Genomic DNA, 23,376 nt, shown 5'->3' with positions numbered 1-23,376 from the left:
CTGGGTGCAGGAGGCACCGCAACACAAGGAAACAGAGACGTGGGGATGGGGCAGTGCCCCACGAGGTTAGGAAAGAGGCTTGAAAGAAGGGTTGGGAACTTGTGGGCCCCCAGACTGATTGATCGATTGATTATGCATACCCAAATCCTCCATCAGCGCTGGCACACTCAGTCAATGGTGAGGTGCAGTGGGAGCTGTGGGCAAAAAACCAAATGCCCCATCCAGAGGGCAGCAGGGGCACTAGGAATCTTGACCCCAGCTTAACTGTGGGTTACCTTGAGGGAGCGAGGAATCCCACACAGCTAGTCTATCTCACAAGTTTCTTGTTAGGATAAGAGGAAATAAGGCTATATTGGAAGATGTCGTAAGCCCCAGAGGCAGCCTAGGAAAGAAACCCTGACAAAGACATGACTGTCTGCATTTTCTTCATTCAGAAACAGCTATTAAGGCAGAACTCTCCTCACTCTATAGGGCTGCTCCCCCTCCTGCTTTACTCTACGGCCTTCTCAGACAGCATCAGTCTGAGAAAGCCGTACGTGAGAAGGCCCGCTTTACTCTACGGCCTTCTCAATCTCCACCTCTGAGCTCTCCACAAGCACCATGCAGAAACGGAGAAAATGCCCTGCCTCCTCTTGGCGGAAGGGCACATGGTGTGATCTGCACGCACAATACCCATGGCCCAAATTCTAGCATCTCCAGTTAAAAGGTCAAATGAGGGGAAAGAGCCCTGCCACAGGCCCTGGAGAAACATTGCCAGGGATGGACTGTATTCAGTGTGAGGAGGTCTGAAGTTCAACAGAGGGCACAGCTCTTATGTTCTTATGCAGTGAACTTCCACAGGCCCCAGCAGCCAAGGTTTCTTGGGCCATGCCAACATTTCATGTAGAGCCTCAGCAAATACTAGTTAGAAAGAAAGATCATTGTCATGAAGTTGTCTTTCCCAATTATGCTCCTTAGACAAGGGGCTTTTGCTGTGAGAAACAAAACTGTTTGCTTTACTAAAGCAGCCTGGCTCATTTCCCAGGAAGAGCAGATAAACTTGTGGCCTACTGATGGCCTCTGAAACAGGGACATAGTGCCTTAACATGAGCTTTGACTTTCAGCTTGGGACAAGGAGTGTACTAGCATCCGAACTTGGGCCCACGAGCGGTATCTACGATATTAGGAAAGGACTGGAAGAACTGAAGTTCACCATTGCCTGTTTACTGATAAACTGCACCCATATTCCAACTTTGCATTCAATAAGCTGAATGTTGTCTTTCCCACAAGTCATTTCACCTCTCCCTGATCTTCCTTGAACGTAATCCCGAGGTGGCCATGGCTGGACTAGGTCCCTGGGGCAACTGCGCAGACAATCCTGGCCTGGAAGGACCAGTGGGGCGCCTGGGGTACAGGGCTGCTTCCAGCCGTCCACCTTTACCTTGTTCACAGAGCAGCACATCGATATTGGGAGGGATGCTCAGGGCCCGGTTGGCAATGTGTTTCAGCAAGGTGGTCTTGCCTTTCCTGAAAAGAGAGGGACGTGCCTGTGTACAAGGCCAGGGCCATCAAGACAAACACCTCACAAGGGTGTAGAGTCGGTGCGGAAGTGGAAGACAAAGCAGCAGACTTGGTCAAGGAGGGCCATGGCTCAGTGGCAGAGCCCCTACTTTGCATGCAGCAGGTCCCAGTCTCAAATCCCAGACACCCCCAAGAAGGCTGGGAAAGCCTCCAGCCTGCAAGCCTGGAAAGCCACCCAAAGTCAGTCCCAGCGATACTGGGCTAATTAGACCCAGAGGCAGCTTCCCATGTTCCCCAGGTTGGTCTCATTCATCCCCAAAACATTCCCAGTGGCACCCAGTCTTTCCAGCACGAAGCTGGAGGCAGTTTAGATAACATGGGAGATGGTTTCAGTTGCCACTAGGGGAAAGCAAACACACACACACACACACACACAAAATGGTGGCGATTCAGTTCACGCCATATACCTACCCATTAGGCCCCACTAGGCCATAGCGGCGCCCAGCCACAATGAAGAGGTCTGCATTGACAAACAGCTCTTTGCCGTGAGCCGAGATGCTGAACTTCTCCAGCTGTAATGGGAGGCAAAGGGCTTTAGACAGTGCTTTTCATCAGGTGGCTCTACCAGTCTTGTTCTTGCAGTTTTGCTGCTGTGCTGATTTTGTATTTTCGGGCTTTCCCTGTTCCTGCAAGGCAAAGGGGTACCTTGATGTCCGAGGCATTCTCCAGCATAGCTTGTCGTGAGGACATTTCTGCCTGTGACAAGGAGAAGTCATTCTCTGCCGCACTGACTGCTTTCAGGGTTGCCACCTGCCGCTCAAACTCCATCTGCAGGAGCAGAGAGAAACCAGCCCATTTACTGATTTAAAATACCTTTATACTCTCATTGGAATGAGTCTCCACAAGATCAACAAGATACACTTTTACAACAATAAAAATACACAAAACAGCCAAGCAAAGCAGCAGCATAAAAGATTTCAAGTAACAGCAAAAGTAAACATGGCAATATTTAAAATAACCAGAGGCACCCAATAACTTAAAAGGAGACGGGAACATCAAGGTCTTTAAGACCCACTTGGAAACAAACAGGGAGGAAACCAAGGGCACATTCTAAGGCAAGGCATTCCACAAGGGAGGGGCCCCTGCATAAAAGGCCCCACCTCTTGTGCTCACAAACTGAACAGGACTTGCCATTAGGCAAGTGAGTAGGGGCTCCATGGCCCCCTTTAGGCCAAGGCTGGTTTGTAGAAGTAGTCCTTCAAATAACCTTGTACCATGGAGCACGGCGAACATCCTCCACTATTTCCTTGTGAGCTACCATATTGTCCACCAACTCATCCTCTGCATACTTATCCGTAAGCTGCTGAGGGAGCTATTCCAGGTACAGAGTGGGATCTAAATGCTGCTGCTGCTAATTCATGTTTCATTCCAGCTAAGGTAATTTTTAAGCAAGTCTGATTCTATCACTGATATGGAGAAACCTTTCAGTCAGGCATGATCTTGGCTAGAATATTGCTTCTCTTTTGACCTTTCCAACTTGGAAACCCTCCTGTTTAATCAGCAACCCTCAGATCCACACTTTTCTCCCTGGTTCCTTTCCCCTCCTTGCTTGGATCATTTTGGGACACCTCCCTTGCTCCCCACGACAGAGATTCTCAAATCTGAGTACACTGAAGAGAAGTTCTACCAAAATCAGTAGGGTTTACTTCCAAGTAACTGCATTTAAGATTAGGGAGTATGTGTGCATACATGTACACACACACACACACACACACACACACACACACACACAATCTTCCTGTGTTGTACTCTTCAACATTCCTACAGTTCAGATTTGACCATTTAATGTAAAAATAAGGAAATATCAAGGCAATACAAAAAGTACACAGCTCAAAACCGCTGCATCAGCAGATACAAAAATGACATTTTCTACAATTCTAACATTTGAAGAATCAACTGGGATTTTAAGCTAACAATTACATGGCAACACAGTTGCTCAGCAACCGCATTCCTTATATAGCAAAACCAGCCCCTCCCTGAATGAACAGAGCACTTCCACAACTTAGTAACAATTCCGGCATTTTGACCAACAGGCACTATACAAATCCCAGGTTAGAGGTGCTGGTAAATGGACATGCCTAGAGTTACCCTCCTACCCTGATGTCCCACCTCCCTAATTTCAATATCTGGGGTCTGGCTGTGTTTACTTAGTGATAAGAGGAAAAGGGCACTATGCAAGTTCGGAAGTGTTCTTGTTTTATTTCTGATTCAATCCCACAAAGCGTAGCCAGCATGGTCAATGGTGAGAGCTGATGGGAGCTGTAGGCTAAAATATTTGGAGGGCCACATGTTGCCCACCCCATCTGTAGGTGAAGTCCTCAATACAGCACAGTCAATTCCCAATCTAGGCCTCAGCTGAGCCCTTAGGACAAACTCCCAAAGGAAGGAAAGGCTGAGGATTCTGGGAAGACAAGCAGAGTGAATAGTAACGGCAGCTGACAAGCAAAGGCAAAACAGGCTGCAAGCTCCTTCATGCAGAAGTACCAGCTGAACAACGACAGAGAGGAAGAAACTTCTAAGGCTACAGGGCTTCATCGGACTCTCACCTGTTTCTTGAGTTTCTTCTTTTCTTTTTTGCTGAGGTGTGCATAGGGGTCATCCTCCTTCTTCTCCCCGTCCTCTTCATTGTCCTCCGATTGCTACAAGATTCAGGAGGAGCCAGTATGTGTTAGCAAAAGATGCCAAGCAAGGAACCTTGGAGTACTTGCTACGAACATCCTGGAGCAAGGAGTCTTCTGTCCCACACCTCCCTGCCAATAAGATCCCACAGGGCTCAGGATGGCAGCTCAGTCCTCATGTCCTCAGCCTATGATGTACCTGCAAAAGGCTCCGAGTTCAAGTGCTGATTTCTCCAGGTAGGACAAGGAAAGAATTCTGCCTGGATCTCTGTGGAGCTGCTGCCACTCCAGGCAGACAATACTTGGCTATATGGACCAAATCACATGGCTCAGTAGAAGGCTCCTACGGGCCTAAGACTGCTCCTGCAGGGAATGACCACTAGAGATGCTTCCATCTGATTGTTTCCATTTCACAGGGAACAAAGTCACTGGCAGGACCCATAGAGAAGGTGCAAATCACAGGCTGAGCAATGATATTTCTCCCATTCTTTCTTCTCTGATCTGATTCTCAGAGCCCTCTATACCAAGTTGGACCAAGGGGTAGCTTGGTAAGACGGATAAGAGCTTTATGGAATATCATGGCTATGCTAGTCCAAACATGAGGGCAGCCTTCCTCAACCTGTCACCCTCCACATGTTTTGGAGTACAACTCCCATCTGTCCTAGACAGCATGGCCTACAGTCGGAGATGATGGAAGCTGTTGTCTAGGTTGGGGAAGGCTGCACTTGGGTAAGTTTTAAGCAGAGCACTGCAAGTCCCAGACTCACACACAGCTCTCATCACACAAAGAACGTTTTGCACCCCTCAACCATCCTTTTCTCTCCAAAAGCAGAGGCAGAAAGCAAAAGAACATCAGGCAATGGAATCGGCCAGCCTTTTGTGTCTGGCAGGAGGCAGTGACTAAGGCCATGTTAAAGTGATGCAATCAAACTGAGTATCGTCCTTTGGCACTGGGTGAGGGTGCCTTACCGGCTGGCTGCTCTGCTTGGACTTCTCTTTGCTCTTTGTGGATTCCTCCTCTTCCTCCTCCTCTTCCCCCTCCTCCTCGTCACTGTCCATCTCCTCAAGTTCCAGAGCAGCAAACATGTTCTGTGGAACCAAAGAGACCCAAGCACAAGTAAGCTCCCATCATGCACCAGAAAAAGGTCAAAATGAGATTTACTGCAGGCAGCCCCATGCCCAAGCTGCACCAGGAGAGGCGTGCATTCCTGAGCACTCCCCAGCACGTATGCAGGCGCAGTGTTGAGTTAAGCCTGGGATGTGCCGCGGGTGGGTGGCTTTTAGAGAGCCTCATCGACTCAGCCCTGCATGTAGCAACTCGGCTGCTAGCCACGGGTAAGCATGAATCCCATGCTAAGAAGCGAGCCACCAGCCAGAGTAGGCAGGGCTGAGCCAAATGGGCCAGTGCCCCAACTCCATCAAGGTCAATTCTGTATCTTCATAAAGAGGCAGACATAATCCATATTCTGAATTCTGGAGGCTCTATTTCAAGCAGTTCTACTTAAATCAAGGGTGGGCAACTTGCTTGTGAGGAACGTTAGGCCCTATCAACCCAGACTGCTGCCACTGAATTTGAGGCTACTACAACGACAACAAAAACATGGGTTTTTTTTCTTTCAAATAAGCTGTGTGCCCCCCACATGCCTCATTTTAGAGAAAAGCTGATCGTTTCCTGTCTCTGCACTGCCGCGCCTCCACATTTTAGTGACAGAATATTGAAAGATCACATACTCCAGAGGATATCACTACCGACCCACAGAAGTTGCCTGTTCCTACTCGAAATTATATGTGGGGGAGAGCTAGAAATATGAAAGAAAGTTCTAAAGAGCATCCTTATAGCATGTAGTATCAGTTTGAAACCTCACCGAGCAGTTGCACACTTTGGTAAGAAAACATTCGAAGGAGATGCCCTCTCTTTTTCTGCCCTCCCCCCAAATGCGTCTCTGCCTGACTTTTGCTGCATCTGGTTCCTGCCAGTTCCTGCAATGCTGTGTTGCCTCAGCAACAGAGGTCTTCTTGTTTGCCGGAGTGCCTGCATCTCGCTTCCCCCATATCCAGCCTCACTGCATATATCCTGCCTTGCTGTCTCATCCCAGCAGTGCAGGTCTTCCTGCAGGTGGTGCGGTTCAGCTCCTGCATCTTGCCTGACCCTTGCCTTGTATCTTGACTCACCAGGTACTTTGTCTTGTCATGGTGCCTCAGTAATGCAGGCTTCATTCAGCTCCTGCATCTTGCCTGACCCTTGCCCTGTACGTGGCCTTGCTGGGTGTCCTCTCCAGTTATCTTGCCTTAAGAAAGCAGTAGCTCTGTTTGCCCTCTTGGTTCTCGGCCCTTGGCTTGTTCATGTCCACATCCTTGTCCCACCCTGATACAAACGTCTGGCTCCTGACCCTGGTCTGTTCTGTGACTGTGACCTGGACTTGCTACTGCTCCTTGCTTTTGGACTTGCCTCAAGCGTATTTATTCTGGCCTGTTGCTCTGGTCCTGGGGCCTCTTTCTTGTCCCCTGCCACTCACACCCTGACTCCTGACATTTTCCCATCAGCCACTGTGCCAGAAATTCAACCTCAAGGTACATTTCTCCCAGCCTTTATCGCCTGAGTGTTCCTCAGTGGTCCAACATAGAGAGTAAATGGCTGGAATGGCTCCTGCAGTTACTGCTTTTTTCAGGGAACTCTGTGATAGTGGTATACCAGGACTGTGAAAAACATGATCCTGGTTCAGACAACACAACAAGCCATGGTGGTACAGAGAAACCACAGAACAAATTGTTCTTTCTTATAATGGTTTCTAAAGTCCAAACCTACCATGGTGAAATATCACAGGTAGGTTCAGACAACACAACAGGCCAACAATGGTAAAAAATTATCATGGCTTGTCATGTTGTTTGAATCCAGTCATAGCTTAAATATACTGCTGTAATCTAAAGAGAGATGCACTTATACCTATTTGAATAAAGGCCACACAATCTTCCTCTCTCATTTAAACAACAGGAGAAGACAGACAGCATATGGTGGGGCCTTCTCTTATCATAACCTTTCAGCCTCCAAGGCCTTCTTTACAGCAGTCCCCAGCCTGTGAGTGAGATTTTGGCTCTAATGCCAACAGGAAACAACCCCAGGCTCCTTACCTTAGTTGGTTGGTTCTTCTTCCCTTTGGGTTTTTTGTCAGTTTCATCAGACTTGGTGTCAGTCTTAAAAAGAGAAGAGAGAGAGAGAGAGAGAGAGGAGATCCAAGAAAAGGAAAGAAACAGCATGAATGCAAGAAAAGTGGCCATTGCAATAAACACAAAAATGGGAAGAATTTCCATCAAAAATCCATTGTTTTTTCTTTTTGGGTTTTTCCCTCAAATTCTTTTTTCTTGGTCTTCACATTTCTACTCCCATTCATAAGGTAACATTTTTCTTAGCTTTAAAGTGAGTTAGCCCAGTCTTATAATAAGTTCACAAAAGTTATTAGCCTGTTATTTTTCCCACTATCCTGCTAAGACTGGATTCAGTCAGGTTGGAGTTAGCCAACTGAACACCATCCTCTCTCTCCTTCATGTCTGCTGACAGCAAGGTTCCTTGTCTTTATTCATGGGCGTCAGGATCCCTGTGAACTGCTCTGCCTATTGTATGTAGATGAAAATTTCCAAATGAATATGGAAACTTTGCTCTGCTCGACAATGTCTATTTATTTATTTCATTTATGACCTGTCTTTTTTCTTACAAGAAACTGGCTTACATCATTCTCCTCCTGCTGCTATAAATCTCATCCCCACAACAACCACCCTGTAAGGTAGGTTGATTTACATGAGCTGCAAAGGAGGAGGACAAGCAGCTTTGGGCTTGCAGAAGCAAAGGGTAAGTGCAGTGATGTCTCCTGATAGTAGCTGAACGGGTTAGTTCAACCAGTGAGCCCATTTATCTAATGGCTGGACCTCTCCTGCCCCTATCCATCTGCCACCCTCTCAAACACCTCCCAAGCTCCACTTCTCTCATACCTTTGACCTGTCCTTGGGCTTCCTTACTTCCTCATCAGCTTCTTCCTCATCACTCTGAGCCAAGATGGCAAAGGCTGAGCCTCCTCTCTGAAAATTCAGAACAGACAATCAAAATGCACTCTGGGTTAAACAGGAGAACCTCACGATGGAGCAAAAAGAAGATGACTGGGGATGCTCTCCTGATAAGGGAAGGATCAAAATCTTGTACAAATTTAAACTTCAGTTGTGTTTCAAGATTTGCCTCTGAAATTTGGCATTGGGAAGATGTGGGCCAGAATGCCCTGGGTTTTGGTTCCTTCCATCACTAGGCACTGATTCTTTCCCTGCCACCAAAGGTACCAGCTGCGAAAGCAGTTTCACAACTACACTAGACCCAGCTCCTAGTCCAGGAAACCTGCTGGTCCATGTGCCAATTTCCCTCATTTCCCTTACTGCCCAAATCCCTTCTGCCATGAAAACAAAACTGTGGGAATAAGTGTATTCTAATGTGGTCTGTATAGTAAATTAAGAACCAAAAATTGCTTTGAAAAGCAAGAGTCCTAAGGGTCTATTTAACTTAGAGGCCTTAGTTTCAAAAACAAAGAATCTCCCAGTCCTTGTAACATTGGAATGACACCAGCTTGCCTTCTAGCACAAAGAGGATGCAAGGCAGTAAGCGGAGGACATGAAATAATCTGAACCCCTTAGACAGCCTTAACTGCTCTGAGATTGTTATTAATGGGTGGAATACATATTTGCAGAATAAAAGCCGCTACCAACATCTACATATCCATTATTCATGATAAAACCCGAACACCAAACCTGCTGTTTCCCTTTGTTCTTCTCATTTTTCTTGCTCTTCTTCTTGGTGTCTTCCTCATCCTCCTTCTGAAAGACAGAAATTATGGACTCTTATCCTGTCCTATCCCAAGTATCACAAATAAGCATGGGAAAACCCCTCTTACTTCCCAGGGTAATTTGGATTGGAAGAGTCTAAGGAAGTTGTGAAATCTTTCTACTGAGCTTTTCAAGAAATGCTGGAAGCAGATGTCAGCCCCATATGTAAAATGTTCCTATCTTTGGATTTAGGAAACACCTAACAGCATTTGTGCCATTGAATAAATAGAATTTTATTCAATGCTGAAATCCAAACCTTGGGACAGCCTTTCCCAACTTGGCACCTTCCAGATGTTTTGGATGACAACTCCTGGCATTCCTGGCTGGAGAGGGAAGGTCAAACTAGACATGTAGAGACGATGGGAATTGCAGGCCCTATTTTCTCACCTCCAGCTTAGGAATTTGGAATATTAATTCTCCCCTCATAACAGTCATTCCCTGGCCATTCTCATGCTGAAAAATTCCCAAATTCTGGGCAAGAAAGCCAAATCCTATGATAAATTATACGGCCTTGCTTTGCATAGCTTACCCTTTTGCTAATCTGCAAAAAGAAAACAGAGCTACACAGAAACTCCCTCCCTAGCCACCAAGAACCCTCCCTGCTGCTACATCCAAGTTCTTTTACCAAACCTTCCTGAAGTGCACAAGAGCTACATTTTGCTTTTTAAAGAAAGTTTCAAATTGTGCTTATGCACTACCTGGGAGTCCAGTCTGCGGGACCATCCAAAAGTCTTAAGCCATAGAAAGCATGCAAAATTTGTGGGACTGCATCCCACTCGCGCCCCCTGATCGTGTTCACTTCCCACTGGATTCCAGAATGCAGCTAACCTTGTTGATCTTGTTTTTATCAGGCTTGATGGACTTTGGAGGTTCCTCCTCCTCTTCCTCCTCACTCTGCTCCTGACTCAAGGCAGCAAACACATTTCCTCCCTAAAGTGGGCAACGAGAAGCAGCAGCAGTGAAAAGACTGCAGAAACAAATAGCACGGGGTCACCCCCCTTCTGCTGGGCACCAAAGGCAAAAGAGCAGCTTCTCCAGGGAGAAGCCGTTTCCAAAAGCCTTTCAGTCTAGGCTGCAAAAATAATTAGGGCCATTTTGTGTTCTGTCTCATGTATATTACAGAAAAGGTGGAGTCAGTCATCCAGTCTGCACATCACAAACAACCTACAGTTAGTTAATCATGGCTGCTGATAATGAAGTGGGATTGAACTACCTTCTTAGCTCCTGGCCACCCAACTGAGTTAAACAACCCATCTCTGTTTGTGATGCACAACTTACAACCCATGGATTACAGGCAGTTCCCAAGTTATGAACATTCAAGTTAGGAACGACCTGTGCTTACAAATGAATTGCCATAAAGCCTGTGATTTTAAAAAAATACTGCTGAAAATAGTCATTCCCATAGAGAGAGAGGAAGCAAAAGGGGAGAAAGGGAAGGCCTCCAAGGCATGTTTTCCTACCCTTCCCATCCTGAGAAGGAAATCTCTCTGGCGTTTCTTTGCTGCAAAGAGGAGGCACTGTGAGTTTGGCCAATGGGCATGGGCTAGAGATAGTTGTGGTTTTTCCACTTTCACAGGGGTACAGCATCCCTAACCCTGCAAATCTGGAGGGCTGACTATATGTGATTGGACTTGCACATTTGACTTAAAGATGAATTTCCATTTTCTCAAGAAGACAACTCATTCATAAACCAGCGACTGCCTCTATTTTTAAGTTACAAGTCTAGGTTATTCCTCTTACACCAACCCCGAATTCAGAATGACAGTGCTACCCAGGACTGGTTAATTCAGCAGGTTGATAGGAACAAGCTTGCTTATTCACTCACTCCAATTTATTCACGGTTATCAGGGTAAGTTTAAATTCTAGGTAGTCAGTGATGCATTGCTAATGCAAAATATATATACATATATACATATATTGCAAAGAACTAGAAAAATGCAAAACTAATTATATGTAAAGAACGATTTGCTTAAATTTGGCAAATTGCACAATTATTGAAAACAGTGAGGTTACATTAAGGGATGGTAGACAAAAGCATCTCACATTCATGGAGGCGTGAAAAACTTTGGCTGAATACTGAAAAAATAATTACCGCATAGAAATTAGCACATATTCCTGCTTTGCTACTTCTTTAATTATTTGTGTAAAGGTGAGGTGGTTTCTTAGAAACCACTCAGAGCCTATGGAAATGGGGAAGTATATAAATATTAAAATTAAATAAACAAATATTTGCTACAATGTGTTAATACACAAGAAAGGGAACTATAAGGTAGAATAAATTATATACAATGATAACTGTACATAAGTAGTATTACATAGGTACATAGGTATTACAAAAGAGATAGTAATTTAGCATGCATTGTTGTTTTGTTGTTGTCAGTCGTGAAGTCGCATCCAACCCATCGCGACCCCATGGACAACATTCCTCCAGGCCTTCCCATCCTCCACCATCCCCCGGAGTCCACTTAAGCTCACGCCGACAGCTTCAGTGACTCCATCTTGCCACTGTATCACATATTGTTATATATTTTCATATTTTTATAATATGTTATTTATACCTAAAAACAAGATATCAATCTTTTTGCCATTATATATAAAACTGCTGGAGCCACAATTAAAAAGATAGTCCAGTTGACCTTTTCCTTCACGGAGTGATGTCTATGACCTAGTTGTCGAATAACTTTGTTTCATACTTCAAGTATTTCAGTAATGCTATCTCCCCAAGATAAGCTCTAAGATAAGACATCTGCTGAGGACATTGGGCCCATAGCCGGAGGCCGTCGGAATCAAATAAAAATGCTTTTGTCCCTCTCTAGTCACTTTGCTAGCTATGAGAGAGGAGAGTTGGGAGAAGTACTTTACCTGGTTGCCACCAACAAAGCAATGTATTCTCAGAAGGAATGAGCAGTGAGGTTGTCAGGCAACCCATGGACCTTCCTTTCCTCCCCCACCCCAAAATCATTCCGACAACTGTGAGGATAGGGGTGCTTTAAGAAATGGAGGGGATTCTAATCTGGCTTTATGATCAGCAGTACAAGTCAAAGCATATCTACTCAGGAGTATGTTCTACTGTCTTCCATGGGGTGTACTCCCAGACTTCAAGGGACTTCAGCCTGAGCAAACATAGCCAGAGTGAGAGAGGGGAGGCAGATAAAAATTACTGACTGAAAAATAATTTTAATTAAATTATTAATCTTTTAATAATGTTAATAATGTTTTGAAATGGCAATGTACAGAATAGTGCACAGCATTTTCTCCTGCTGCTAGAAATATGGTATTTTTGCAATTATTGCCTTTGATTGCCTAGACAATGTAATTCTACTTATTGTACATTATCACATGCATATACTGCTTGATATTAAAAAATCTCCAAGTGGCTCACATACTTTATTAAGAGTCTCACTTAACAACAATATTAAAAGAGGATTAAAAAAAATTCAACAAAAAAGGCAAATACATTTACAATAACAGTTTTAAGATTTTTAAAATGACAACAACAATATAAGAAGCAGTAAAATGGAGCAGCATATGATCACCTTCATTTACTTTACCCTAGTGAAGGCCTATGAGTTATGAGGCATAAACAGTACCAATGTATATAACCTGGAATTTTTGCAATCAAGTGTTATTCTCAACATATTGTATTTTATGTTACATGGGAAGAAGACGTTATAATCTGATTATCGGAGCTGTTGAATATATTTGTACAGCTGTTTAAAAAAATTCTAAGAGGAACATGGGCAAAGTACCTTAGTGATACAACATTTGCACAAGAGAAGCAGAGGGACTCCTGAGAAATGTGGAAAAGGGAACAGCTCCCCAGGGTAATTCTGTGCCAGGACAATACCAGCTGTTGGGACTACTGTGGCTTTAGTGGCCTGTGATTTTGACCATCTGCAAGTCTTGCTTTATTAGGTCCATTAGGTAGGCATGTCATGAACAGAGCCGGCTGGAGCCAGGGGTCAGAATAGAAGGCCCAGGAGGCCCCTTCTGACTTGCTCTGATTCTATGTTTCTATCCCTCCTGATGTGGAGGGCAACTCACAGTCCACTTATTCCCCACCCTGCCACAGCAAAGGAAATTTCAAGACAACCAAGAACTCACCTTTTTTTTCTTGTTTGCTTTGCTGATGGGGACAGACACTGCAAAAGAGAGGAAAAGAGTAATGACTGGCCGGGCCAGAAGTCACTCTACCTACCTACCTACCCTCATCTGTGCCGGCAGGATCAAGGTTCACAAGCAGAGATGAAAGACATCAGCCTACTCCAGCCTCTGTCTATGGCAGGGGTGGGCAGTCTGTGGCCATCCAGATGTTTCTGCCTGTAATTCCCATCACTGCTCACCGTTGGCTATGCTGGCTATGGCTGATGGGAGTTGTAGGTCAAGATACCTGGAGGCTCATGAGTTGTTCACCTCTGGTCGCTCTACAGTGACAGTAAAAATGTACCAGTGGATTCACTGTCCTCCTCCGAGCAATTACTATGATAATGGCATGAGGACTGTTCCAAGGCTTACAGAGTCGAGTCCAGCCAAATGCAGAGGGAAGCTGCCAGTCAGTGCATGACTCTGCCAAGCTTATTACGTGACAGGGAAGACCTCTGATAACTGGCAGCCACACCCTGTTTCTGCCCAGCATCCAGGCGCTCGCTGCCTCTGATCACCAAGGCAGCCTCTGGCTTGCCTCTGCTAATGAGCATCTTGCCCAAGGCCCATCCTAGATGCCAACCTACTTGAAACTCTGAAGCTGCCTCCCCTAGCCTGGTGCCCGCCAGATGATCTGGGCTACAAGTACCAGTACCAGCATTCTGACTATCAGGCACACTGGCTGGGGTTGATGGGAGTTGAAGCCCAATAGCCAAAGGGCACTAGGCTGAGGATGTCCGCTCTGTAGAGCAATCCTTCTGTAGTGGTGAGAGTGATGAACAGAAGAAACATTTGGCAATCCTTGAACAAGGTGCTGCTCCCTCATGCTCAAGAACCCCACCACTGATCCCAGTCTCCAACCTTCTTCTTCCTCATCGCTGGCTTGGGCAGATAACTTCTTCAGCCTCTCTATCAGCTGGTTCTCTTCTTTGTCTTCCTCCACCTCTTTTTTCCTTTGATCCTTTTTTCTCTCTTTCTTTTTCTTTTGCTGCTGTGGCCAAGAAACAGGGAAAAAGAAAAAACAAAAGAGCATGTCAGAGGGTGTTGGGAGTGCGGAGGATGGCTGCTTTGTTCTCAAGGACTGCTGGCTGGGATGCAGAGGAACTGGAATCAGAATGTGAGGCAGATGGGAGGGGGTTGGGGAGGATGGGACATGCTGAGATACTGAGATAAGAGAAGATGGGGTGCTTATCTCAAGGCCAGACTCCCCAGGTGGGCAGGCAGTTCCTGGAAATAACCAAGATGAACAACTGGTGGGAGGGAACCCAGAGCAGGGGAGTTTCTCGGATACAGACCAGGCAGCCCCAGCTCTTGACCCCATGATGCAGCGTGAGCAGTGGAGGGTGGCCCCATTGGTGCATAAAGGAGACGTGCTCACTTTCAGAAAGTCCCTCCTGAAGGGATGGGACCCAGGTATGCTAATAAGGAGAGTTCCTGGAGGTGAATACTAGACTGGGTTCAACAAACCACTCTGTGCATGCTCAGATTCATCCTGGGTGTCTTGTGCATTTGGGTCAGTAAAGAACATTTTGCAAGGAAAAAGGCTTTTGAATGCTTGAAGGAGGAACCTTGGCTTGCAACAGAGGGCATGCCAAATGCTGTTCTCAGCCATGCCACAACTTTGCCATCCGTGCAGCTGCCCTGTTCCACCAGAACACCCTCTCTTGGCAGGGTCCAAAGGATTCCACATGAGCTGGTCTCACTCACCTGCTGCTGTTGCTGCTGCTGCTCCTTTTCCTTCTCAGCTACCTCCTCCTCATTGGCATGCTTCTCGTCTACAGCCAGTTCCTTGAAGAACTTAGGAAACCAACCAAACAAACAAACAAAAAAGGTTTTTGCAGAGATTCCTCTCCCTGTTCTGTAATATAAAAAGCACATCACACTCCTAAAAGTGTGGACAGGGTTATAGCCTGACCACCACAGCACAGTTTAATCAGGGCTGACTGGTGGTACTTCCCTTCCTTTTGGAAGCCAAATCCAGGTCTTGCTACTTTTAAGAACCAGTCTGCTAAACTTGGGAGATGGTCAGGATTGTGCAAGTTGTACTCTAGGTTACCTACCCCTGGTTAGAGTGTTGGACTAGGGAGAGCCATGAAATACCCTGGATGAGTTTTAACTGCTGATTGTATTGCAGTCACACATGGCTGCTCTGAGGATAAAATGGAGGTGAGGCCACTGGAATGCATGTTTGCTGCACTGAACTACTTGGAACAAGTGTGGGATAGAATTCAAATCAATACACTGATAATGACTGAATTGCAAGGTACCTTTTTCAGTGCCTAAAGGGCCAGTGCAGCTGAGCAAAGAAAGCACTGTAGGTGGAAATGCCAGTGCCAGCTTAAAGTCCTTTCTCTGTTGGAACCCTCCCTACACAAGCCACCATCTCTCAGCTCAATTATGGAGGTGGGTTTTGTGGGGTTGAATGAAATAGGAAAGGCAAAGTGTTCTGGGTCACTGGAAAATGAGTGACAGAGCTAGTTTTCCTCAAATGTTGGGCATACCCAAAGGCTTCAAAGCACTGTGAGGAGAAACCAGAGCCCCTGTGCCAGATGGAGAACAGTTAGAACGCCAAGTTTGTGGCACTACGGCCTGTCTAAGCCCAAATAGCAGTGGTGAAGCCACCACAGGAACAAGACTAAATCTTACCGACTTTTTGGTCTTCTTATCCTTCTTCCCCTTCTTTACCAGTTTGTCTGCAAGAAAGAATCAGGAGGTCATCTGCCATCCCAAAGAGGAGCTACAAACCCAGCTGTAGTCTGCTGTGACACAAACTCTCTCAACTTTTTCACTCTCTCACAGACCGAGACCAGGGCTGCCTTCCAGGCAAAGGGCTTCTGACACTACCAATGAGAAGGCACTGGGTGGCTATTCCATCTTTTTCTCCTTAACAATAGAAGAATGACGAAGCAGTGGGGAAGCAGAGAAGGCCTAGAAGTGGAAGTGGCCTCCTCCCCCATAAGAGTCCATGAATGAGGCAGGACAAGGGTGTGTCTGAAGACACTGCAGAAACTCAGGGATCCTGGCAACCAAAAGCATAGCCTACTCCACTCCACACTCAATTACCACATCCACAAACACCAGTCAATTTGGCGTAGTGGTTAGTGTATTAAAGAAATGGAAGACCTGGGTTCAAACCCACTCTCAGCTATGGAGTGCACTGGTGACCTTGGGCTAGCCACCATCTCGCATCTTAATGTACCTCCCTGAAAAAGCAACAGCAGCAGCAGCACCTTGAGTGTTGCATAGGAAGTCAGAGTAAATGTATCAGAACTAGAAGAACCTGCTTTTCACAGTATGTTTTTACTACACTGTTTAAACCACTGGACCACCCCCACCCCCAGTCGCCTACTATAAAATCATAAGGTATAAGACAACATTTTGCCAGAGAGATTTTTACCCATGGCCCAAAGAAAGGTACTCATTACAGCCTTACAAGTAAAGCCCATATAATGGTTAGCACATCTTTCCCCAGCATGGAGCTCTCCAGCTGTGTTCAATTACAATTGGCCGTGGCTGGCTGAGGTTGATACGATTTGTAATACAACACAGTCGGAAAACACAACATTGGGGAAGTCTGGGTTACAGCATCAGACATGGACCAAGGAGGCCTAGATTCAGACTAAGCCAGTTAGCCTAACTCCCTCTCAGACTAACTGACCTTACAAGATCATTATGAGGAAAAAATGGTGAAAGAGAATCTAGTATGTTGCCCTGAGTTTACCTGGGGGAGGCATGCATAACAAATCCATCAAGTTCAGAAAAGTAACTAGACCAAAGTCTGTTTTGCTGGCCTACCCTGCCAATTCTTACCAAGATGAGTCATCCTGAAAGAGGGATAGAGAGAGAGAACTTGTTCTCAGCCATTGTACAAAAATACTAATTTATAAAGGATATAATTCACATCAAGCAGTGGCAAGGCTGCTTAAAAATTTACTAGAGCCGGCTACTAAACATCCACTTAAAAGCACTTCAGCAAAGTGACCAGGCGATGATATCATCACCAAAATTTGAAAAGGACTGGTCAGTTTTCCATTCAGACCATCCATGGGTTTTGAGGAATTTGTGGCGCGCGCACACAGGTATGTGACTTGTGCGGGCTCATTTGCAAGTATACAGTGCAAGATGTTTGATGGATTCAATTTGTGAATACAGCAGGACACATAGCAGTCGCCCACTTTTAGAACAGGAGTGGGCAGCTGTGCTGCTGTTGGGAGCCACAGCTGAGCTGCTTCCTCAGGAGGGAACATTCCTTGGCCAAACGGGGATGTGGCGAAAAGTGAATATACCACCAACATCCCTTTTCTCCTTTACTTTCTTGAATGCACTTCTCTCCTCTTCTTCCTTCCTAGCAGGCTGGCAAGAATGGGACAGATCCTTTTAGCCAGAGGTCTAACTTGGTGGGATGCAGCAGCAGGGGGTGGGATGGTGTAACTTGGTGTCCTGCAACAGCAAGAGTTTTATCTGATGGCCTTCATGGTCCCTCCAAACTCTACTATTCTATGATTCTAAGATTTTGAAATTAGGTGGAAAGATGCCCAAAACAAGGCCAAGGGCCACAAGTTTCCCACCTCTCTTTTAAAGAGAGAGGGAGAGCCCTACTGTTCTTTAGAAGGAGGTTGCAGAAATTCAGCAGGATAATCCTACTTTACCAATCACATAATCTGGATCCGGCTGGCTCTAGATTTGAGGGGTCTTCTACAAAATGCCCACCAGCAGCCCCACTGTATCTCTGTAGATACAGATGGCAGGTTTAGCTGGCAAAGCAGCAGTGCCATGACCCCAATGAGCTCCAAGCCACAGGGTGCAGAACCCACCAGACAACCATGATGTAGCATGAATCCCAAGTGCTGTGGGTAACTAAAATGGCAGCTTCAAGACTTCTACCACAGAACACCATTTTAAGTATGCACAATGCCCCAAAGCGAAACTATATTGGAGGCATAGTTGGAAATTACAACAACAGCTTCCAGAGCACTGTGAGGAAATAATTTAAAAGGGAGAAGGATCACAGTATGTATCACTAATGAATCTTGTTGGGGCACTGAGACCCCAGGAGCTACCCCAGGTTACCAGGTGCTGATGTTGGATCTGGACTGGACTTCTGCCTGTCAAGCAGCTCTTAAAAGTACAATGTGGAAGCCCTACAAAAATATGCACCAAGCTGATAAAAGCTGGAATAGCTTTATTCTTTTAATTACGAGGAATCCTACTTCATACCAGACAGGCCTGCAGAAGTCTTCTGTAACCCAGCATCCTTCCTCCTCCCAGGCCCAACTAGCCTGCCTTGTCCCAGGCCAGTTTTGGTGTCTCATCTCACTCAGCCCACACCCCATTCCAAACCACCCTCTCCTGTTGCTTTCACCCCCAACCAGTTTGTCACAGCTCAGTTGAAATTACCCTTTCCCTCTCTGACTCATGAATTTCTAAGCTGTTTTGTTTTATTTTTTTTCACAGAAGGGGCTCCTGGGCCTCTTAACAACTGAATAAACACTAGGAATCACTGAACTTTTTACTAGCATGGAAAGGCAGAAGCAGGAAAACAATTCAGCTGCTGAATTTGTGACTCTCAAGCAGCTCAGCTGTTTAAAAGCTCAGGAGCCCCGCCAGGAAACAAATATAATTGGCAACTCTAAGACCTGGTCTGGATGTCACAACAACCCTGGGCTTTTTTTAAAACCACAGGGCTGCAGTGAACAGGGAAGCTGGTTCCCAACACCCAATTGCTCTTATTGAGGCTAAACTAATCAGGGAAGCTCCAACCATACGTTGTTTAGTATGATGTACAAACCAGAAATTGTGGGGTTATCAGGGAGGGGCAACACAGTATTTCCTAGGTCGTTTAGCTCTCACTTACTGCAGGAGTGATTGGGTGGCAGCAGCTGGCATGCTAGCTCCTGCTCTATACACAACAGCCCGAGGTTTTAAAAAACCCTGGGTTGTTGTAATGTCTGAACTGAGCCTAAGACAAAACCAACATGCATTAGGAGCAGCTGATTTTTAATCCTTTTTCTCTCAAATGCCATGTCTCAGGCATTTGTAAATTGGGGATCATTAACCACACATGCTTTGAGAGCCTACAGTGGGAATGCTAAATTGCTGTCACTGGAAGTTCAGAACAATACTGTCTAAGGAGCAAAAAGGGCTTCCTTCTGAATGCAAAAAAAAGTCACAGCTTTCTAATCTGCTTACAGTCATGCTGAATGGCTATTGCTACATTTGGTATCTTATATTCTGCAAGGGTTTAGGAGCTTCAGGATGGGAAATGAAGAACTACGGCGTTGGAAAGAAAGAGGGATAGTGTAAGAAGTGCTAGAGAGGAAGAAAGAAAGTGGGAGTGAGAGCAAATAGTTCAGGCAAGAGGGGAGCTGAAGGCATGAATTGTATTGGGGAGCCCTTCCATGTGGACTGAGCAGCAGGGAACCAGCAGAAGAATAGACACATGTACAAACAGACGGAGGGCAAAGGTTTATAGGCATATAGGCTGCACAGAAACAGGTGATGGAAAGGAGGTTCAATAGAGAAAGCTTTGGACAGGAAGGGAGGAAAAGCAGTTTGTAGAAAATAAGAGATCATAAAGATCAACCAGAAGGGTACAAGATGAATTTCAAATATGGATTTGCACCCAATCAGATATACCTTTTGATTTTTAGTGGGACATACTCCACCCTGCATTTCATTCAAACCTTGCTCTCAGAAAACTTGTATACTCTGTTTTCATACATGGGAACTAATGCAGCAGTTAAGGTTGCAGTCCTATGCCTGTTTATCCCAGAAAAAGTTTTACCACTCCCAGCATTCTTTAGTTAGCCATGCTAGCTGGAGAATGCTGGGAGTTTTAAGCCTTTTCCTGTCTAAACATGCATAGTATTGTACTCAAGACTGAGCTGCAAAGGATGAAGTTCCTGGTTTAAATCTCACTGCTGTCATTAACTCACTGAATGTTGAGTAAATTTTCAGTTTATCAGCTGAATGTAGAATATTTTAAAGTTATTTTTTACTTAGGAAAAAAGTAACATCAACTGAAATTAAGCTACATAACTGATAATACATATGTAAGACTATATCATGTGTACTGGTCCTCTAGAAAGCTATTACCAGAGTTGCTTGTCCAGGCCCTTGTATCCTGTCCTGAATTTTTCTTTTTACAGGTGCATTTTCAATATCACTTAAAGCAGACTAATTAGGCCTAACCCCTTTGACATGTCTTTCATACACAATTCAGGATCCATATGACCTGGTAAAAAGGTGGCTTTTAAATTTTTCACTATTTACATATCATTATCACAGTATCTGGTACATTGCAGAGTAACCCAAAACCACTACCAATATATATATATATATATATATATATATACACACACACACACACACACACACACCAACATTCTTCAACCTGAAACCTTCCAGATGTGTGAAACTACACCTCCCAGAATTCCTCAGACAGCATGGCTGGTTGTAGGATGCTGAGAGTTCTAACTCAATAGATCTGGAGGTTGTCACTTTGGGAAAAGCCGATTTAGGTAATAGGAAAAGGAGAAAGGCAGTAAGAGCAATAAAAGCAAATACAGACAAACACGTTATTACCTTACGTCCTTAATTCTTTCCAGTGACTATCTATGTTGATTTTATTCTGAGTCAGGAAGTTTGGCCACAATACTCTACACACATAATTGAGAATAAGCCCTTTTATGACAATGGATTTTACTTCTGAGCAAACATGACTAAAATCAGGTTGTGTGTACAGAACCAGATGGATAGTTATGTACATATTTCAAGTTTATTTTGAGCTATTTGGAGGCAAAATAATTGTATACGGTGTTGCGCAGTTGGGGGCGGGGGAAAGCAAGCTTCTACTCCCAGTCCTTTCACTTGCCTTCCCATCGCCCCAGATTTTCACCCACCTTACCCTACTGGCTCTTTACAGGTCCTTCGTCACTCCCTTCTTCAGGACTAGCCTCTCCACCCCTTCCTTGGCTCAATTCCATTCTCCTCACCTCCAGCCCCCTCTGTGGGGCAGTTCTTCTCTTCGTCTCCGATCCATTCTTCCTGAGGCTGCTGCTGCTTTCCTCCCTTAGGCATGGCTGATCTCTCCGTTCCCACCCCTCAGTCACCACTTAATTCTAGTGACTCTCTCTCCCGGAATCTAGGCTTCACACATGCACACCTTGGCCACACGGCGCCTGCGCAAAAGCTGACGCAGCGATAACGCTCCTCGGCCCAAACCAGAAAGGATCCCTCCATCCGCCAATGAGCGCCTAGGGTTCTGTCATAGAGATCAGGAAGTGTTATTAACTCCTAGAGCGGCCGAGCAGAGAGGGAACGTAGAGACCGGGAAGTTAGTTATACGTGGTTGGAGAGCAGTAGAGATGTGGACCTCTGTCCCTTCTTGTCTTTACCCCTGATTTTTAGCTGAGGATGGAGGCGGGGACTTCTGTGACTTTAAGAAAGACCCATTTTTACATGCAGGCCCTGAATAATTATATGCCAAGTTTAGGCAATAACTACAACCAGCATGCAGATAGCCTGGTTTTGTCTTACTATTAGTTGTAATGGTGGTAATGCCTACTATTTATCTTTGATTATTGCATTTCATATAAGAATATATTATTTTATGTTATTATTTTGTATTTATTTTAGCCATAATAATATAACTTGTACATTGGACAAAGTTCTGTAATTATGAAGTAAAGTATAAAAAATCTCAAGCAAAATTAAGTATATCAAAGCATTAGCAAGTGCCTGTTGAATTTTGCAGAGATGGTTGCTTCCAGCAAGGCCTGCCATTAATGAGACAATGACCTTATTTAACTTTGTTCTGTTTTCTGCATGTCTGACCAAAACTCACCTGGTAAATGAACCTAAAACAAGCTTTTCTGAAACTGGATGTTGTAACAGATGATGTGGGATGTCTCCTACAATTATGTCATTATATAAAAATAAGACTTAAAATGAATATTCAATGACTGATGTTGCATTCTTACCTGTGTTAAAAGCCTTTTATATATACAACATAGATTTTGAAAGTGCTTCACATGCATTTTCTACTTGTAATCCTTACAACCAACTATGACAAATTAGTATTACCAATGCTACTGACACTTACTAAATGTAGCGAACTTTAGTAGCTAAATTTGGCTGTTAAATTCTTATCTGCTGTTGTGAACCACCCAGAGAGCTATTGTGCAGTATAGAAAAAATAATATTAATAAAAATAAACTATAACTAGCTAGTTATATTCTGTATTACATAGCAGAATTTATATTTTTGCTAATTAGTAATTATGTTTATTGTTATTGTGTTATTGTTACATTTTAGAGACTAATATATAACCATTGCTCTGACAACTTTTCTGATCGGAAAGTGCTGCACACATTTGTTTTATTTGTTTAATAAATAAACAAATAGGTTCAAAGTAACTGATTCATTCAGACTGAACCACTGTGCTACACCAGTTTTTATGGCCATTAAACATGGCTGAAGTTCACGTTTTTGTTGTTGCTAGTTGCGAAGTCGTGTCTGACCCATCACGACCCCATGGACAACATTCCTCCAGGCCTGCCTGTCCTCCACCATCCCCTGCAAGTTCATGTTATCTTGGTCTAATGAACAAAATTCAGTATTATGTAAATATATGGGATACTAAACTATTTCATGTAAAATTAAGCTAAATCTTTGAACTTTTTTGCAAGCTGTTGCTGTTTAGTATGGTAATGTGGCAACCATTTTTAGGCATTAATTCTAGGGTAACTATGCATAGGATTGCAGCTTTAACAGGTGTTGTTGTTCTCAGTACATGCCATCAACTCATCTCCAACTTATGGAGACCTTATGAAAGAAAGCCCTTCAAAATGTCGTATCCATGCCAACCTTGCTCAGCACTTGTAAATTCAAGGCTGCAGAATCTTTTCCGCATTTAATCCATCCTTTATTTATTTATTTATTTATTTGGGACATTTCTATCCCATCCTATACAAACATCTCAGGAATGTGAAACAAAACAGTGTAGTGGCAGCATACAAAATAGAATATAAATATCCAATAAAAACAAATTTAAAAACCACAATCCTTAAAATGCAGAGAAAACAAAATATTTGGTTTTCCTTTTCTTCTTCCTTCAACCTTCTCCAGCATAATTTTCTTCTCCAGTGAGCTGTGCCTTCACATGATGTGCCCAAAGTATGCCAGCTTCAGTTTT

The 23,376-nt window shown here is 44.5% G+C and overlaps 1 protein-coding gene across 2 annotated transcripts in view; it reads right to left on the bottom strand.

The window, feature by feature from the left end:
- Nucleotides 1-21,376, bottom strand: part of ABCF1 (ATP binding cassette subfamily F member 1) — a 40,830-nt gene extending 19,454 nt beyond the window's left edge. Inside the window, exons 1-14 of one of the 2 annotated variants that reach the window (XM_044422448.1) lie at nucleotides 21,176-21,376; nucleotides 15,828-15,874; nucleotides 14,889-14,978; nucleotides 14,043-14,172; nucleotides 13,143-13,180; nucleotides 9,867-9,968; nucleotides 8,964-9,029; nucleotides 8,163-8,249; nucleotides 7,308-7,370; nucleotides 5,148-5,267; nucleotides 4,107-4,199; nucleotides 2,206-2,328; nucleotides 1,972-2,072; nucleotides 1,421-1,506 (exon numbers count right to left, since the gene is read on the bottom strand). In XM_044422448.1, the coding sequence (XP_044278383.1) occupies nucleotides 1,421-1,506; nucleotides 1,972-2,072; nucleotides 2,206-2,328; nucleotides 4,107-4,199; nucleotides 5,148-5,267; nucleotides 7,308-7,370; nucleotides 8,163-8,249; nucleotides 8,964-9,029; nucleotides 9,867-9,968; nucleotides 13,143-13,180; nucleotides 14,043-14,172; nucleotides 14,889-14,978; nucleotides 15,828-15,874; nucleotides 21,176-21,260 (1,231 nt within the window). In that variant the 5' untranslated portion in view covers nucleotides 21,261-21,376. The remainder of the gene's footprint in view (nucleotides 1-1,420; nucleotides 1,507-1,971; nucleotides 2,073-2,205; nucleotides 2,329-4,106; nucleotides 4,200-5,147; nucleotides 5,268-7,307; nucleotides 7,371-8,162; nucleotides 8,250-8,963; nucleotides 9,030-9,866; nucleotides 9,969-13,142; nucleotides 13,181-14,042; nucleotides 14,173-14,888; nucleotides 14,979-15,827; nucleotides 15,875-21,175) is intronic. The other variant, XM_044422449.1, reaches the window with a different exon arrangement.
- Between the last annotated feature and the right edge of the window lie 2,000 nt (nucleotides 21,377-23,376).

The sequence above is a fragment of the Varanus komodoensis genome, unplaced genomic scaffold (genome assembly GCF_004798865.1).
Source record: "Varanus komodoensis strain SLA01 unplaced genomic scaffold, ASM479886v1 scaffold128, whole genome shotgun sequence".
Lineage (NCBI taxonomy): Eukaryota > Metazoa > Chordata > Lepidosauria > Squamata > Varanidae > Varanus > Varanus komodoensis.
Note: the sequence above shows the minus strand (reverse complement) of the source record. Positions and strands in the feature narration are given on the sequence as shown.